The sequence below is a fragment of the Phragmites australis genome, chromosome 5 (assembly GCF_958298935.1).
Source record: "Phragmites australis chromosome 5, lpPhrAust1.1, whole genome shotgun sequence".
Lineage (NCBI taxonomy): Eukaryota > Viridiplantae > Streptophyta > Magnoliopsida > Poales > Poaceae > Phragmites > Phragmites australis.
Window position 1 is genome coordinate 16,880,288 of NC_084925.1, and position 16,625 is coordinate 16,896,912.

A 16,625-nucleotide genomic window follows, 5' to 3' on the forward strand; every position below is an offset into this window, starting at 1 on the left:
TTTGCATCACAATATGCTACTCAAGTATTAGGGATGACCAAAGGCAATAAAGGTTGGAGAGTTGTTAATTTGCTTGAAGCAACTTGCATTTGCAGGCAGTGGCAACTGAGTGGCAAACCTTGCACTCATGCACTTGCAATCATCTTCTCCGACTCAAGTTTGAATCTTGAAGATTTTGTTTCTGTGTACTACTCAACTAATTTCTTTAGAGCAACATACTCAGGTGTTCTCACACTGATGACAGAAAAGTCATGTTGGCCTACGATAGACCTTAGATTTCATATGCTGCCACCCATACTTGATAGATAAGTAGGAAGGCCAAGGAAGAAAAGAATTAGATCACATGCTAAATCAACAGTGAAGTCAAGAGTGTGCTCTAGGTGCAAACAATATGACCACATTGCTAGAGGATGCACGAACAAGATGGCACATCCTGATACCTTGCCTTATTGGCCAACAAATACGTCTGAAAGGTTAAAAAATTTCAAGGCATATACTTTTTGTGCAACTAACCAAGAGCTTAACTAATTATGTTTGCATTGCATGCTTTGTAGGAGAATTGCTAAAAAGAAGGCCAAAACTTGTGTTCATGGGCCTAACAAGAAGGGCAAGACTAAACCAAGCAAAAGGAGCAATTCTGCTCCAGAAACACCAAGGAAACGGATGAAAGTTTTTGTTGTTGCTGCTACAATACCTACAAGGTCAACCAGAAGCTCTACTCTTGCATGTAGCCTAGGGTCAGTGACTAGAAGACAGATAGGATCTCTAGCCCCAAAGAAGGGATGAATTAGTTAAGACAATGTTATGTAACACCATATGTGTAAAACTTTATTCTATTGTGTGCTATCTTATGTAAGACTATGTCATGGTATGAGCTCAGTTAAGACAAATTGTGCTCAGATTAAACCTTAGCTTAAATTATGTTTTGTGTGCTAAGTTAACCTTCCATCAAGTATGTTGTCAACTGCATACAAATGCTAGCAATTTTGAGAAGTCTCAAACAAAAATATGCATTTCCATTCATTATAGCCATATGGCACAAACATGCATCAATTTACATTCACATTAGCTCCTGGCATTCACGGCCACATTGCACACCAATACACACACCAATATGACTACCAGCACAACTAACTTCTCTAGTGCAACAACAATCCTTTCAATTGCATTGCCATTCTTGTTGATGCTTTCCTTCAGTTTTCCCTTTCCTTTAGGTTTTGCTTGTTCAAGACAACCAATTTTGTCCTCATGAACAAGCCATCCTTTCTCTTGTGTTGCTGCAATCGCTCCAGACCAACGCAACTTGTTGATGTATTCTTCATAATCCTCCTTCCATCGGAAGAATTTACATCTACAAATTACCTAAATCAGAACAGGAAACAACAGTTCAAGACAATATATAGAGGACCAAATTTACCAAAATCAAAGAAAACTGCTTACCTGCTGGTTGTTCTTGCATTTGTAGTAAATCCGACCTGAGTTCTCCATGCTGCGAGACTTGGCCTCCAGCAGCTGAATCCCACAATACGGGCAGTGAACGAGTGGCAGCTCTAGCACCAACCTATGCAAACAACTACTGGCAGATTTTGTGCTTTGCTTCATGGATACAATGGGAGGGCAGAGTAGTGCAGTAGAGCAGGGCAGAGGGGCAGAGCAGGGTGCCAGGAGGGAGGCTGGGACGCACGGAGCAGTGGGAGCAGCATAGCGGGGAGAGCAAAGGGGAGCAAGAGGTTGAAGAGTAGCTCAGATCTGAACGGGGAGTCAAAACAGGTCGCGAGAGGCAGTTTTGACGAAGTGCTAGACAAGGCAAGCATGGAGAGAAATCGAGTGTTAAAACTGAAATCGGGGAAAAAATAATGGTACAAGAGCAACACGGTTCGGTTTTGATGGTATGACAACAATTTCTCCTTAACTATTTGCCATCCTACCGGATGGCGCACTCTAAAATGTCATCCTATCAGATTTACTCTTCCATTTGCCACCCGGGCCCATATTCAGCGGTGACCTGCTATGAACAGTACCTGAGAGCTAAAAAAGTACAAAAAATATGTCGATTTTTGTACATACTCTATAATTCATAATAAACTCATTTTAACTAGATTCACCTAAAAAAACTTGTGTAGAATTCAAACTAAAATTTCCCAAATGGTGCAACTTTTGCAACTTCTAGCAATTTTTAAGGCCTCACAAAAATTCTTAAAAAATCTAGAAAAATTCACTAGTATTCCTCTAATGTGATGTACTAATTTTTAAAATTATCTCTCACCCTAGTTTATAAGGTGAAAAAGTGCGTTCCTTTGTAATGCCTATTTATTAATTGTACTAATTTTTTACATGCTCTATAATTGCAAAGAAATTCACTTTTTCACCTTATAACCTAGGGTGGGAGATAATTTTAGAAATTAGTACATCACATTAGAGGAATAGAGTGAATTTTTCCAGATTTTTCGGGAATTTGTGTGAGGTCTTAAAAATTGCTAAAAGTTACAAAAGTAGCACTATTTGGGGAATTTTAGTTTGAATTTTACATAAGATTTTAAGTGGATCCAGTTAAAATGGGTTGCTTATGAATATAGAACATGTACAAAAATCAACACATTTTTTAGTGCTTTTTTTAGCTCTCGGGTACTATTTATAGTGGGTACTGTTCATCAGCACCGCTGAATATGGTCCTGGGTGGCAAATGGGAGAGTAAATTCAGTAGGGTAGCATTTTGGAGTGCGCCATCCGGTACGGTGGCAAATAGTTAAATTCCCCTGGTTTGGGAGGAAAGGGGTTTAGGGTTTTCGGTGGGACCGAGCTGGCAATCGGACGGAGGAGCTGGTCACTTACAGGTGGACCCGTTTGATTATGTGGAACATGACCTTTGATGTGCTTGGGCAGCTGGAGAGATGATGTGTTAGTATTAGAGCTCCTGGTGCGTCTTCAGAACAGTGAAATTGCACTGCTTGAGAATATTTGAGCAATTTAGGGCATGCTTAGAAAGGAGGTTTTAGGGTTTAGGTTTTAGGTTTTGTTATTAAATTCGTAGAATTTAGTACAAACTTGAACTACATTATAAAGTAAACCTGCATTTCCGAACAGACCCATTGAAATAGTATTTCATTCGAGAGATTGCCTGGTCTTCTCAACGCAACATCATTGGAATGACTTGATGCCATGTGACGAACCGACAATGTCGCCACTATTAGCAGTAAGAACAACAGTGCACATAAAATTAATTCATTTAACAATACGCTTGATCAATGTCTAACTATAACAATACGCTTGATCAATGTCTAACTATAACAATACGCTTGATCAATGTCTAACTAACCATGTTAAGAAAGACATGCTCCTGCTATTACAAGACAATGCAAGAATATAGTTGAGACATCTATTTCTGAAGAGGAAACAATAACACAAGAGTTTTCAACTTGCCTCTTTTATTTATATTTATAGGACTCAAGAATTTTCAAACCGTCGTCTACTTGTGCTTAAGAGTATCTGCACCAACTAGATACAATAAAGACTAGCCACCTCCCAACTAGAAAAAAAAATGCATACCCATATTATTCAGATGTTTTTAAGACAATAGAACCAAGTCCTCTTCTGCACCCATAGAACATCTGTTGTTCTTCATCTCGATCGGCAGCAGATGAACAAAGGAGGTAGTCGAAACAGAGTGTCAACTGTAACAAGGAAAATATTGTAAGTTTTTTATGATATCTTTTAAAAAAAAACTTAAATTTGCAGTTAATTGGGTGCATATATGAAGTATATGTTGTTAACTATTACGCTAGAATGCCAATGGATTACCTCCTATATGGACATATAGATGTAGTCTCACTAGACTACCGGAGGAAGAAATAGAACAAATTAGGAAAAAATGACTTATGCCATCTACGATGGTATTGTCTCATTGGTTATTCCGTTGCTTTTATGTAATCTTAACACGACTTAATAGACAATTTATATAATATGTTGTCTCTTAGTGACCCATGATTACTCAATTTTATATGGACCCAACCAATTGCTAGTCTCCAAGACTTCAATAGAGATGACAAAGCTGCAGTGGTGCATGCGCCATCGTCTAACACTAAAAACTCGCTCAAAGACCATTTTTTTGGTAAACAACTATTTCCCTCTCTCCTCCTCATCATAAAAATCAAACGTGTTAATGTTATAAGCCGGCTACGAGACAACTAATGTGGACTATTGTAAATGCCCTCAAAATATTGTGCTATATATAAATTATACCGCAAGCACGGCGGGATTGCATACTGTCCCAAACGCTTGTTCTTTCCTATCTCTTCACTTTTGTATTGGTACGTGACATTGTCAGGCTTAGTGAAGCAGATGCAAGTTCAAAGAAGCTTTCGGAAGAAAACGAACTCATGCATATAGATCGGATGGTGGGAAGAAAAGGATACCGCTTCGCTTGATCCGACGGTGTTTAAGTCGTTCAATAATTAGGGTAGGGTCGTTAGGACCGCCTAAACTGTTGCTTTCATTGAATTTTACTGTTAACCATCTAAAATGCTTGTTGTAACAAGCTAGTTTTTAGAACCCTAGAACTAGTTTCCCTTCCTTTCCCCAATTTCTCTCCAATTCCCCCATGTAAGGTTCGATTTCAGGCTTCGACTGGTCTGAACCTGACAAACATACACCTATATATGCAACTAACCAAGTACACAAAGACTTCTTATGAATTGCCGGTGAGCAGAGTATGTCTGTCAGGTTCAGACCAGTTGATAGGGCCGGACCTTCTAAGGTTGCAGCTATGCACAACTCAAGGCTGGGGCTTGAATTGCCAGCGAGCAGGGGCCGTGATCACCCTCCTGGTACAGAGGGGCGGCGAGAGAGAGAGAGAGAGAGAGAGAGAGAGAGAGAGAGAGAGAGAGAGAGAGAGATGTAGGGCATAGAGACTTCTTATGAATTAACTCCCAATACATGCTATTGCTGACATTATATAGCCGGCTAGGACCTAATCCTAAATCGACTCCAATACATATCAATCCTGATTCAAACTACCATAGCTAATAGATAAACTGATTTGAACTTATCTATCCTAGCCGAACTGGACTCCAGCTAAACAAGCGAATTGGACTCTATCTCTAGCAACCAAATTGAAGCAAAACCAAATTGAACTCTCTGACTTATCTTGATCAAGCTGACTGCTGTTGCGTGCGCCTGCTAGAGGTCTTACAGACCATAACATCACTCCCCCTCGACAAATAGCTCATCATTGAGCTGAACCGCTGGGTAGGTCTTCCTAAACTCCTCCACTGGCTCCCAAGTAGCATCAACGACCTCCATGCCTTCCCATCGCACCAGAGAATGCCAAATGCCACACTAGAGACTAGCGTGAAGCAACTGAGTAGGTACTGGAATAGCCCGATTGCTTTCAATAGATGGAAGAGTTGGTGGACCCTTTGGTGGTGTGCCATGATAACGTTTGAGGAGGCCCACATGGAACACATCGTGCAAGCGGGCGCCTTCGGGAAGACAAAGGCAGTATGCCACTGAACCCACCCTTGAGGCTACCTAGAATGGTCCAACAAAATGGGTCACGAGCTTGCCTGGTGGGTGTGAGGATAGGGACTACACCTAGAGATGGAGAATATGGAGCCAAACCCAGTCGCCCACACTAAACACCACCTCACGATGTTGAGCATCGTAGTACTTCTTGCCTTACTAGTGAGCTTGAAGAAGATGCTTCTGGATAGCCGCTAGAAACTTGTCATGCTCACGAATCATGTTGTCAATGGCAGCCACCCGCGCTTTGCCTTGGGTCCATCTTGTTGCACTGGCAGACCACACATGCTCGGATGAAGTCACAGACAAGCTGTCGATTATGCGGGACATAGAAGTCAGTCCGCAATCAATGAAGTGTCTTCTAAATCCCCTTGTGGCTGGTGTAGGGCTTGCTTGCAGTAGGATCAATAGCAAATTGGATGACGTGGGAACGAATACATGGTGGCAATATATGATCAGACCATCGATGAACTGCCATGGTGCGCTGAACTCACTAGCGTTAATCTTGTCGCGTGTAGCCACCATCTCAACGTTGAACTCACGTCATGACGAATGTCGTTGAAAATATGAAACATGGGTCCCGAGATGGCTAAGAGCTCCCCTTGGTCGGTGTCGTGGTGGGAGAGAGCATCGGCTAGAGTGTTGAGGTGCCTAGGTCGAAACTTCACTGTGAAGTCAAACACGAACAGCTCGCTGATCCGCTAATTCTATGGGATGGTTGACAAGTACTAGTCTAATATAAACTTGAGGTTGTAATGATCAGTGCGAATATAGAACTTGCGCCCCCATCAATAGGGACGACAACGATGAACTGCTTGTACCAGGCCGATTAGTTCAAGCTCAAAAGCTATGAGCTTGACGTGGCAACTAGCGAATGAACGACTGAAGATGAAGAGCTTGTCGAAGTCTGGCAACTGCAAAACTGGCACACTAGAGAGGGAGGCCTTGAGAGCTTGAAATTTTGAGTCCACCTCTGACGACCATTGAAATGCCTCCTTTTTTAGGAGCTTCAGCAGTGGCTCTGCGATGATGCCAAAGTCCAAGATAAACTTGCAGTAGTATCCAGTGAGGCCCAAGAAGTGGCAAAGGCCCTGAGTAGAGCGAGGGTGCGGCCAAGCGACCATGGCCTGCACCTTCTCGCCATCCATGGTCACTCTGTCAGCCAAGAAAATATGGCCCAAATAAGCGACTGGCGATGAGGCAAACATGCACTTGGAGCACTTGAGCAACAATGAGTGGTGACGTAGGAGCTCGAAGACGACCTTAACATGTTGTAGATGGACCGACCAAGACAAACTGTAGATCAAAATGTCATCAACAAAAACTATTACAAATGGGAGCAGAGACGACTGCAACACATCATTCATCAAAGCCTAAAACATCGCCAGTGCATTGGTTAAACCGAAAGACATCACCAAGAACTTGAAGTGGCCGTGGTGCTTCCAGAAAGTCGTCTTCTTGATGTCATTGGGGTGCATGAGCACCTGGTGATATCCAAAGCGAAGGTCGATGTTGGTGAAGTAGCGTGCACTGTGTAATTCGCCAAGCTCGTCCACCACCAGAATAGGGTACTTGTCCTTAATCGTCCACTCATTCAGTGCACGATAATCAACACAAAACCTCCATGTGTTATCATTTTTCTTGACAAGGAGCACCAAAGATGAGAACGTTGAATTGCTAGGACAGATGGTACCTTGGGATAGCATAGCATCACATTGCCGCTCGAGTTCATCCTTCAGCAGTTGCGGGTAGCGATATGAGCGCAATGCACCAAATCTATGTCTAGCAATAGATGAATCCTATGACCACAAGAGCACTATGGAGGTAGGCCTTGTGGTTCTACAAATAATCTATCAAAGTCCTACAGTAGCCCATCCAAGTCATCGCTGCAGATGCCATCAGCTCCCATCCGCTGAATATCTTGCCGATGAACCCCGAGCCTTTCCACAAGACCCGATGGTCACCACGCTAGAACAACATGCAGAGGCCGTCAAAGTCCCACAAGATCGGCCCGAGGGATCACAGATACTGAACCCTAGGACGACGTTGTAGCCGCCCAATGGAATGGTGTAGCAATCCACCGTGAAGTCTTCTAGGTCTATGCGTATAGGTAGGTTGGCACATAGACCCACACAACCCATCTTGACGCCATTGGCAATCACAAAGCTTAGGCTGGAACGTGGTCTGATCGGCAGGCTGATGCGACGAACTAGCAACTCATTGATGAAGTTGTGGGTGGAGATGGAGTCGAGCAGCTCGAGAAGCTCCTGGTTGATGATAATGACATGAAGCTGCACCGTCTCCTCTATGCAGATGCCCATGAGCGTGTGAAGGGAGACGACCGGGCCGTCAGCGCACTCAGACGGGTTGTCATCTGTCTGTCATCAACGTTGTAGTCATTCACCTCGATGTAGAAGAGGCATTGATGGCGATGGCCTTGCACATACTATTCATTGCAATTATAACACAACCCCTGCTTGTGCCTCTCAGCTAATTCTGCTAGAGATAGGCGACAAAAACGGCACGACAGCGAAGTTGCCATCGTGGTGCCAGGGCCTGATACCTGTGCCCTAGGTGGCTTAGGCGCCAATGGTAGTGGTGGCACCAGTTGGTTTGATCCGCAGGCCTAGTGAGCGCGTAGTCGAAGCAGAGCCATCCGTAGCCTGGGCACGATGTTCATACACACATGCCAAACTCATCGCCATCTGGAGATCCTTTGGGTCCTGAAGCTCAACATCGATGCGAACACGATCTAGCAAACCTGCATTAAACAGTTGGACCTACTGTGCTGCGGAGAGAGGGTTGATGCGACACAGAAGTGCCTCGAACTTTTCCATGTAAGCTTCAACAATAGAAGGAAAGGACATGCGCACCAACTCGCCTAAAGGGTTGCTCCAAAGAAGTGGTCCAAAACGAAGATGGCACATCTCCTTGAAGCGCGCCTAGAAGGGCGTGCCATTATCACATTCCAGCATATATTGCCAATGTTGGACGATGCCGATAAGGTGATAGGCCGCCAATTAGACCTTGTCGCTCTCCAATGTGCATTGGTTGCAGAAGAAGTCACAATGATTCAGCCACCTAGGCGGATCCTCTTTGCCATCAAAGGTCAGGCTTGTGAAAACGAGGAACACCGGTGTTGTTGCTTGTATGACCATAGTCCATGGTGCTGCTGACCTACAAAACAAGTGGAAATTGGAGTGGCAGAAAAGTGGGGATGGGCGATGGTGAGTGGGGAAATTGGATATGTTGGATGGTGGTGGTGGATAGCAATTGGGGAGGGGGTTGTTGCAGCAATGGCAGGATGCTTGAAGTGACACTCATGGCCGCTTGTGGGGTTGTCGTTGCGGAAGGAATAATTGCACCAGTAGGGATGGCAATCGGGTATGGCTGGTACGGGTAATGCTCACCTATACCCGTACCCGCCAATTTTTGCTTCGCTCACGGGTATACCTGCGAGCGCCCGCGGGCGAAGACAGGGGACCAAACCCGTCGCCTGTGGGTACCCGTTGCCCGCGGGTATACCCATTTACCCGTCGACGATGGCGTGGCGTGACACGTTGCGCAGCTCAGGGCGGGGATGGGTTGGGCTGGGTGGTGATGGTTCTTGGACGGTGGATCATAGCTCGTGGCTCTGGCAGGGTTGGACCTGGCATGTGGCGCTTGGCGGAGCGGCTCGGGGTGGGAAGGTGCGAGGCTAGGCACTGGCGGTGCTCAGTGGAGTGGCTCGGGGTGACACAGACGACAAATGAGTGGGGAGGAACGGCTTGGGGTGATGGATTGGGGAGGAGCGGTGCCTAGCAGAGTGGGGAAGGGCAGGTCTCGGGAGGGAGTTAGAGTGGGCTGTAAGTGCGAGTGGCGACCGGGGGGTGGGGGTGCGGGTTGGAGTTGTACTGTTGGCGTATTGGGGTAAGCTGGTCCCACATGTCATATATCGATGGGTAATTAGGTTTCATGGGTATAGGTATGCCTTACCCATACACGTACTCGTATACCCGTTGGGTAGCGATTTGTGCCCACGAACATACCCACGTGAAATAAATAAGAAACAAACCTGGCCCTATTAAGGTATATACCCTCAGGTAATCAGGTAAACGGGTAAAATTACCATCCCTGTGCACTAGCTAGCGTGCTGACTTACAGTGCGTCCAGCTAGCTTGCAGTCTCCAAGGAACGCTTGTCGAGCACAGCCACCTGCTGCACTAATTTGTTGAATTGCTTCTGCATGTCTTTCTGCATGTCAGTCACCAGCTTGGTTAAAGCTTAGATGACCTAAGAGCTGGAGCTCTTCCCGGTGTCGAAACCTAGCATCTCTGATACCAAATTGATAGTGCCGGACCTTTTGAGGTTGTAGCTATGCATAACCTGAGGCTAGGGCTTGAATTGCCATCGAGCAGGGGCCGTGGTCACCCTCTTGGTGGCCACGACAGAGAGATAACAGAGAGAGGGGCGGCGACAGAGATAGGTTAAGAGAGGGAGAGGTAGGGAATAGAGACTTCTTATTAAGTAACCCCTAATACAGGCTATTGTCGATTTTATATAGCCGACCAGGACCTAACCCTAGCTGGCCAACTTAAAGAGTCCCAAACTGACTCCACTACAGATCAATCTTGATTCAAACTACCCTAGCTAACAGATAAATTGATTTGAGCTTATCTACCATAGCCGAATTGGACTCCATCTAAATAACCGAACTGGACTCTATCTCTAGCCACCGAATTGAAGTCTCTAACTTATCTTCATCAAGCCGACTTCTGCTACATGTGCCTGCTATAGGTCATACCGACCATAACAAATGCAACATCACTATATATCAGTATTATGTCCCCAAGAAGCCAGAGTTTCTAATTAGGTGAAGTTTCCAGGTAAGCCATGTAAATGAAGCTCAAGCAATGCTAAACAATTGGTAGATTACAAAAAAAGAGTAAAACATACAGAATATATGACAGTCTATAGCATATGTACAAGTACAATAAATGCTGACATGTCCACAACCAACCATACTGATCAAAATATGACGCACAAAATAATCAGACTTAATGATCTATAAGCTGCAAAAGAGAGGAGTCGAGAGCACCCCAAAGATTTGCCAATGTTATATGGATCTTTCGGAGAGAAGAAATTATGTTCTTTATCTCCCAAGCAGACGCCGAGCTCGGGTGTTTGCTCCCTTGACCCTGAAGTTCAGCTCATCATAATCCTTCTCAGCATCAACCATTGACTTTGTTTGCCTGAATCCAACAAATATACAAAGAGCATGTCACACTCATGGCTGCATAAAGGCTACCACCATAGGAACTGTCAGATGTAATTTTCTTATGGACTTTGCAGACACTTTGTTTAGAACCGTTGCCTTTCCTTATTATGATATGAAGAAAATTTTAATAAAATCAAAGAGTGGAAGAAACTTAGAATTGTTATACACCAAAGATTGTAATTTACATGACTATAGATTGACTAGACATACAAAGCTAAAGCATGCAAAGGTTAATTCACATATCCACACATCAATCTGGAAAAAGGATGAAATGTGACATTACCTTTCGATCTCAGAGCCCATGTCAACGGCCATCCCTTTCAGCTCGGTCAAAATATCGCTTAAGTCAGACAGAGCATCATCCTGCTTTGCCTTCTCCACCTACGCAAAACAACCAAATTATCATAAAACACATACCTAGGACAGGACATCTACCAAATCCAGACTTGACCATGAGCAGGAATTGTAATAATCCACAGCTCCATCTGCAATACCTCGACTTTCTCGAGCGCTGATGTGGACTCAGAACAGACTTGGCGCACATTTGATTGAGGCGGATGATCAGCCAGCCCCAATTTCTGCCTTTGCTCCAAATGACTGCCCTTCCTTATGAAGGAATCATCTGCATCCGTATCATTGCATCGTTTTAGTTACAAATAGCACATTACAAATACCACACGGTACAAGTTTCTCCTGTCAGCTAGTGTTCTTGCAGTCTAGTTTAAAGGCTACAGTGGAAATTACCTCTAGTTAGCATAGGACCCCTGATTGTGCCGTTCTTCTTTGGCTTCCACTTCTTGGAAAATAGGCCCCCAAGGTCACCCAGTAGCTTTTCACTCTGAAAAATGTGTGAAAAAAGGACATCATTAAGTCTTCAGCCCTTGTCACTAACATGTCAGCAATGTGCAAAGGAGCACCACAGACTTGCAACTTGCAGTTAGCCAGTTACAATCCAAAGTAACAAGCATCTTCGTACATGCAGGAGTTCAGGGTTACCTGTTATTAGACATAATCCAAAGTAACAAGCATCCTGTCCCCTCTAGAAACTAATCAGTTATCACCTGTTATTAGACATAATCCCTACTGAGTTCAGGATTTCTGGAATTGTCTAATTCTGGTTTGCAATTGGGAGTGCTGTCATTATCCCCAACTTCAGCAGGATTGCTAGTAGTACAATCTAATCAATGAAAGTGAAATGGAAGTGAAGAAGAAATTTCTAAAGTTGTTTTTACCCTCTAGAAAGTTGAAACTAGTTGGTCATCGAGTTCAGGATTTCTGAAACTGTCTACTTCCAGTCTGCAATTGGGAATCCCCTACTTCAGCAGGACTAAGCCACATGTCATTTTTTTTGGACGAAAATAAGCTATCTTGGTGAATTAATGAATACAAATTGAGCAGAAATTTTACCCTGGAGAGATCCTGGTCGATGTCGACGGCCATCATGTGTGTGCGGTGGATCTGCTGTCCCTGCTGGTGGACCGTGACGAGGGTCTTGGAGGCGGTGTCCCTCATCTCCTCGGCGATCCTGACGCAGCCCTGCGCTCGCCGCGTGGTCTCCTCTGCCTTGTACGCCGCGTAGCCCTCTAGCTCCTGCATCGACTGGCTCTCCAGGCCGCCGGCGTCGCGGAAGTCGTTACGGTAGTGCCTGCTCATCGCGGACACCGGCATCGCCGACGACGAGGAGGAGAAGAGGCCGCCCCTCTCACCAGCGCCGAAGAGGGAATCCCGCTGGCCGGCCGGGGGAGGCACGGAAGAGGCCCTGGCTGGCCTCTGCTGATGCTTCTCGCCGTCGTCGGAGTCGGAGTCGAACGGGTTGGCCCGCGAGGCGCCCGGGCCGTTGGCGGCCTTCTTCCTGGACGAGAAGAACGATCTCGTCGCGCTCATGGTGAAATCTCGATGCCGCGGCAGGTAATCAACAGGGAATGGCAGTTAGCTTTTGGAAAATCCCAGTTTCTGCGGAAAACCGAGGCACCAAATTTCACCCATCGTCAGTCAAAAACCAACACCGAAGAACGAATCAACGGACACGAAAAAGGAATGAACAACGACAAGCTAAAAGGATGAAATCGAACACCTGGACGAAGCTAGGCAAGATCGGGATCCGCGGCTGGGAATCGGGCAAGAACTGGAGCACACAGGAGGACTTCACGGCGCCGGCGGCAAATATAACAGTGGGGCAAAGACGAAGAGGAGCAAGTAGTATATCCTCGGGGTCGGGTATGCACGCTCGAACGGAAGGAAGCGGTAAAAGCAAGGACCCGGTCGCTCGATCGCGTGCGCCCGGACAACACGGGCCGCTCTGTTCGGTTCATCCGGCTCGCGCACACGCGGTTCTTGTTGGAAAATTATTAGGCGACGCGGCCTAGCATTTGGTGCGTTTAGCATTGTGCTGTCGACGCGGCGGCGGCCGGGTCAAGGACGGCACGGCACGGGTGGTAGAACGGCACGAGAGCTGATCAGCTGAGAAGGTTTTCTTGCTGTGCTCAACCTCAACGTGGAATCGCTTGAGGCCTTTTGCTTTATCGCGGCTGATTTGGAATGAAAGTCAGCGGAAGCAAACGTGAAATTTGGCTAATGTTTTTTTCTCCTTTCTTTTCTTTATTGTACAGAGATGGTAGGAAACAGGGGATTGGGTGTGCAAGTCTTGCGCTTCTAGAAAATAGTTCGTCTTTATTTTTCTTTCTTGAACTCTACCTGTTTCTCATTTGTCAAATTTTTTTTTCAGTGACTCATTTGTCAAATGTTGAAAGTCAAGGCAATTCTGTTTGCAAGTTGCAGCGGCCAAGTTGTAACACGAAATTATGTGACAACAAATAAAAACAAATATGTGACAATGTCACTGTGTTATAGGCCGCCTCATGTATTACCACATAGTCTTGAGACTGTTAAATACCGTTATCGGTGGTTAGGACTTTTCTTTCTTCGACTCTCTAACACAACCCAAAACCCAAAGTAGAATAAAAACTAGAAGCACAATGTATGGTGGAGATTTCTTAACTTTATTTCAATAAGTAATTCATATTATATTGAGGTGTCTCCTCCGTGGGAAAGCCCCTTTCCATGAGTAAGAGTAGGTAAAGTAGCTCATACCTAGTAGAAGGGCTCACTATCCTTTCTTTTTAGAAATTCAACACCCCTGGGGTGATCTACAATGATAGATCAATTTGCCACAATGCATATGTCTCATTAAAACTATGTCCAAAACCCAATGGGAAAAAAAACAAGTAGAAAAGAGTATATAGTATACTCAAATTGCACTGCACATGTTGCCTCATTACAAACCTCATGTAAAAAACCTTAAAGTAAAAACTCTCAAAAGGAAAAAAAATACACCACTTAACTTTCTCAGTCATACACTCTTCTAGAAGTTCTATTCTTCATGAATAGTCATTAATGTTCATGATATTTTTATAATGATCTACTTGATTATAAACAATAAAGTGGTATAGCTTTATGGTAAATTCAAAATATTAATCATCAATATGATTCATTCTTGGTATATAACATAAATACTTCTAAGTCTAAAATATGATAATCAAAGTTCATCAAGTAAGCTCCTCCTCGTAGCGACATCCTTTGAACTTCATAAATGTGTAAGCAATGGCACACTATTACCACAATGTTGAGTCTTTTAAAGACTTGACTCACAATTCTTCTACGAATTATGATGTCAGTGATGGGAGCAACTTGTTTTATGCACAAATGTGCTTAATTCATTCAAATAACCACTTGTTTAATTATTTATACAATACAAACAAAGTTTATTCTTTTAGAGGATTAAACCATACAGAGGACAATAGGGTAAATAAGTTGCAATGATGCACACCTACTAGATATAACATATCAATCCTCAATACTAGAGGTGAATATTTGTAACTCTCTCTTTGTGGATTTAAAGATACATCCAATTAATTTGTTCCACGGATTTTTGGGATTTGACTAGTACTACTAGATTAATTCATAAACTAGTATTCATTTAGCCATTAGGGATGAATTAGTTGTTAATCATTGCCAATATTCTTATACCGTATATGGTAATAGAAGATATTGTCATTATATTGCTAGCAGCAGAGTATACACTTTCTAAGTACATCTATGACATATTCATGGTCTTATGATTTCTCATTCTTTTACTCGGGTCTATGTTCACTTTTAGGATTAATGGTGTTACTCAAGAATTTAGTAAGTCATTCATTGACTTATTCCTTTCAGGATATACTTATTCTTTAGGAAGATGACTTTTCGTCTATGAGATTTAAGAATTGATTGGTAAGTCTTTCATTAACTTATTTCTTCAAGGATATACTCATTGCCTTATTTAAGATGACCTTCTTGATGTAAAATCTGGAAACACAGTGAAACCTGATGAAGTGGATGAATGGCATGCTACCTGTGCAACATGCCTTTCACCTTGAATTCATAGAATCATACGTTATGATGGATTAATCCACTTGACCATGCAAAAGTGTACGAATTGCTCCCTAAATTCTTTGTGGAATAGCAAGAACAATCAATGGTAGCTCCCAATTTTTTATCTAGTTTTTGGTTTGCAAGAGGCTAAACCCTAGATGAGAACAAGAGCAATTGCTAGGATTTTTTCTATAGAATAAATATGGTCTGGCCTAAAAGGTCGTGTACATGAGTTTATGTAGCCCCTAGGATAGTTGGGGCTGACTTGGACTTGAATATGAAACAAAATAGAAAACTTAAGTTACAACAGATGCATTGTTATGATGACTGCAACCAGCTCACGATGAATCTAACAAAGGGGCTAGATGCGTTGAAAAGTTTGTGAAATAAGCTTTCCAATGAGTACTTGTAGATCCAAAACCAACTCTATATGAGGGACTTATATAACTTTTAATATGCGTCTATTTGGCTGCACCAAACCGAGTTTGAATCAACTTGAATCGTCCTTATCTTCTTTCTCCCTGATTGTATCCCCGATGTCTTTGAAAGCCCCAAAATATCTCGATATATGCTTTGCACACCTTGCAAGCCATAGGCTCCACATTAGCAAATATCGTGCGTCGTTCTAGACAACCCATGCAGCAGGCATTAAAAACAACATAACTCTTTGTAGAATGATCCAAATCTTGCACCGTTTATTTTGTTGGAAAGTAGAGTTGATCTTCTTCTTCTTCTTCCCAGTTGGAAACGACCTCCATCTCATGACTCATGATGTAATCTTCAGTTAGTTTTGTTGTTAAGGATAACCTCAAATCAGGGCGCTTCATGTCTCATTCCTCGTCCTCCAATTGTGCTAGTTCGTCAAATCTGAGTACAAGAAAAGTACATCCATTAGGTAGTATGCTACTCTCATCAAGAACATAATTTAAAGAATTTAGGAACAAAATCACCTTATTCTCAAGTTCTCGTGAACATGTTTGCATCGTTGGTTCTTTGTATGCATCGGAGATGCTTTCAACTCTTTTTGTGATGTCATGTCGTTAAAAAGGGAGAAATGATGTGGTTACATAATAAAATTTCATTTTTGAATAAACCTCGTAATCGTAACAACATATTTACTTAAAGCAATAACAATAATTAGTGGAATAGAATGTAGTGTATGATTGGTAGGGAGATACATATCAAGATGATTTCTTTTCTAGGAGATATATTATCTTTTTCATGAGATGCTCTTCTTGAGACTTTAATATTCCTTGAAGAATATATTTAGGGTTGAGGGTTGATCTGATTCTGGGCTGAAAGTTTCTTGGGGCACCTGTAGGCGTAATGTCCTTCTCCCCACAGCGGAAACACTCTACTTTCTTGTTGGGCGGAGCACGATAGCTCTTGGAGCACTAGTTAATGAAGTGTCATTCATCTCCACAATGTAAACACACTTTCT

The 16,625-nt window shown here is 43.4% G+C and overlaps 2 protein-coding genes across 2 annotated transcripts; both read right to left on the reverse strand.

The window, feature by feature from the left end:
- Positions 1-913: 913 nt before the first annotated feature.
- LOC133918855 (uncharacterized) lies at positions 914-2,352 on the reverse strand. The gene is made up of 2 exons (XM_062362940.1): positions 1,441-2,352; positions 914-1,362 (listed from the first exon to the last, which is right to left on the reverse strand). The coding sequence occupies exons 1-2, from the start codon at positions 1,600-1,602 to the stop codon at positions 1,066-1,068; spliced, it is 459 nt and encodes a 152-aa protein (XP_062218924.1). The 5' UTR covers positions 1,603-2,352; the 3' UTR covers positions 914-1,065.
- Positions 2,353-10,392: 8,040 nt separating this feature from the next.
- Positions 10,393-13,101, reverse strand: LOC133918854 (SNAP25 homologous protein SNAP32-like). Its single transcript, XM_062362939.1, has 6 exons — positions 12,849-13,101; positions 12,182-12,727; positions 11,519-11,612; positions 11,269-11,396; positions 11,058-11,155; positions 10,393-10,748 (listed from the first exon to the last, which is right to left on the reverse strand). The coding sequence occupies exons 2-6, from the start codon at positions 12,656-12,658 to the stop codon at positions 10,649-10,651; spliced, it is 897 nt and encodes a 298-aa protein (XP_062218923.1). The 5' UTR covers positions 12,659-12,727; positions 12,849-13,101; the 3' UTR covers positions 10,393-10,648.
- Between the last annotated feature and the right edge of the window lie 3,524 nt (positions 13,102-16,625).

What these genes read in the sequence shown, in the direction of transcription:
- LOC133918854 (XM_062362939.1), bottom strand. Translation starts at nt 12,658, where the DNA reads ATGAGCGCGACGAGATCGTTCTTCTCGTCCAGGAAGAAGGCCGCCAAC. An exon ending in GGGTCCTATGCTAACTAGAG is followed by an intron (nt 11,397 to 11,518) that starts GTAATTTCCACT and finishes ATACGGATGCAG; the next exon opens with ATGATTCCTTCATAAGGAAG. An exon ending in CAGCGCTCGAGAAAGTCGAG is followed by an intron (nt 11,156 to 11,268) that starts GTATTGCAGATG and finishes TGTTTTGCGTAG; the next exon opens with GTGGAGAAGGCAAAGCAGGA.
- LOC133918855 (XM_062362940.1), bottom strand. Translation starts at nt 1,602, where the DNA reads ATGAAGCAAAGCACAAAATCTGCCAGTAGTTGTTTGCATAGGTTGGTG. An exon ending in AATGCAAGAACAACCAGCAG is followed by an intron (nt 1,363 to 1,440) that starts GTAAGCAGTTTT and finishes GTTCTGATTTAG; the next exon opens with GTAATTTGTAGATGTAAATT.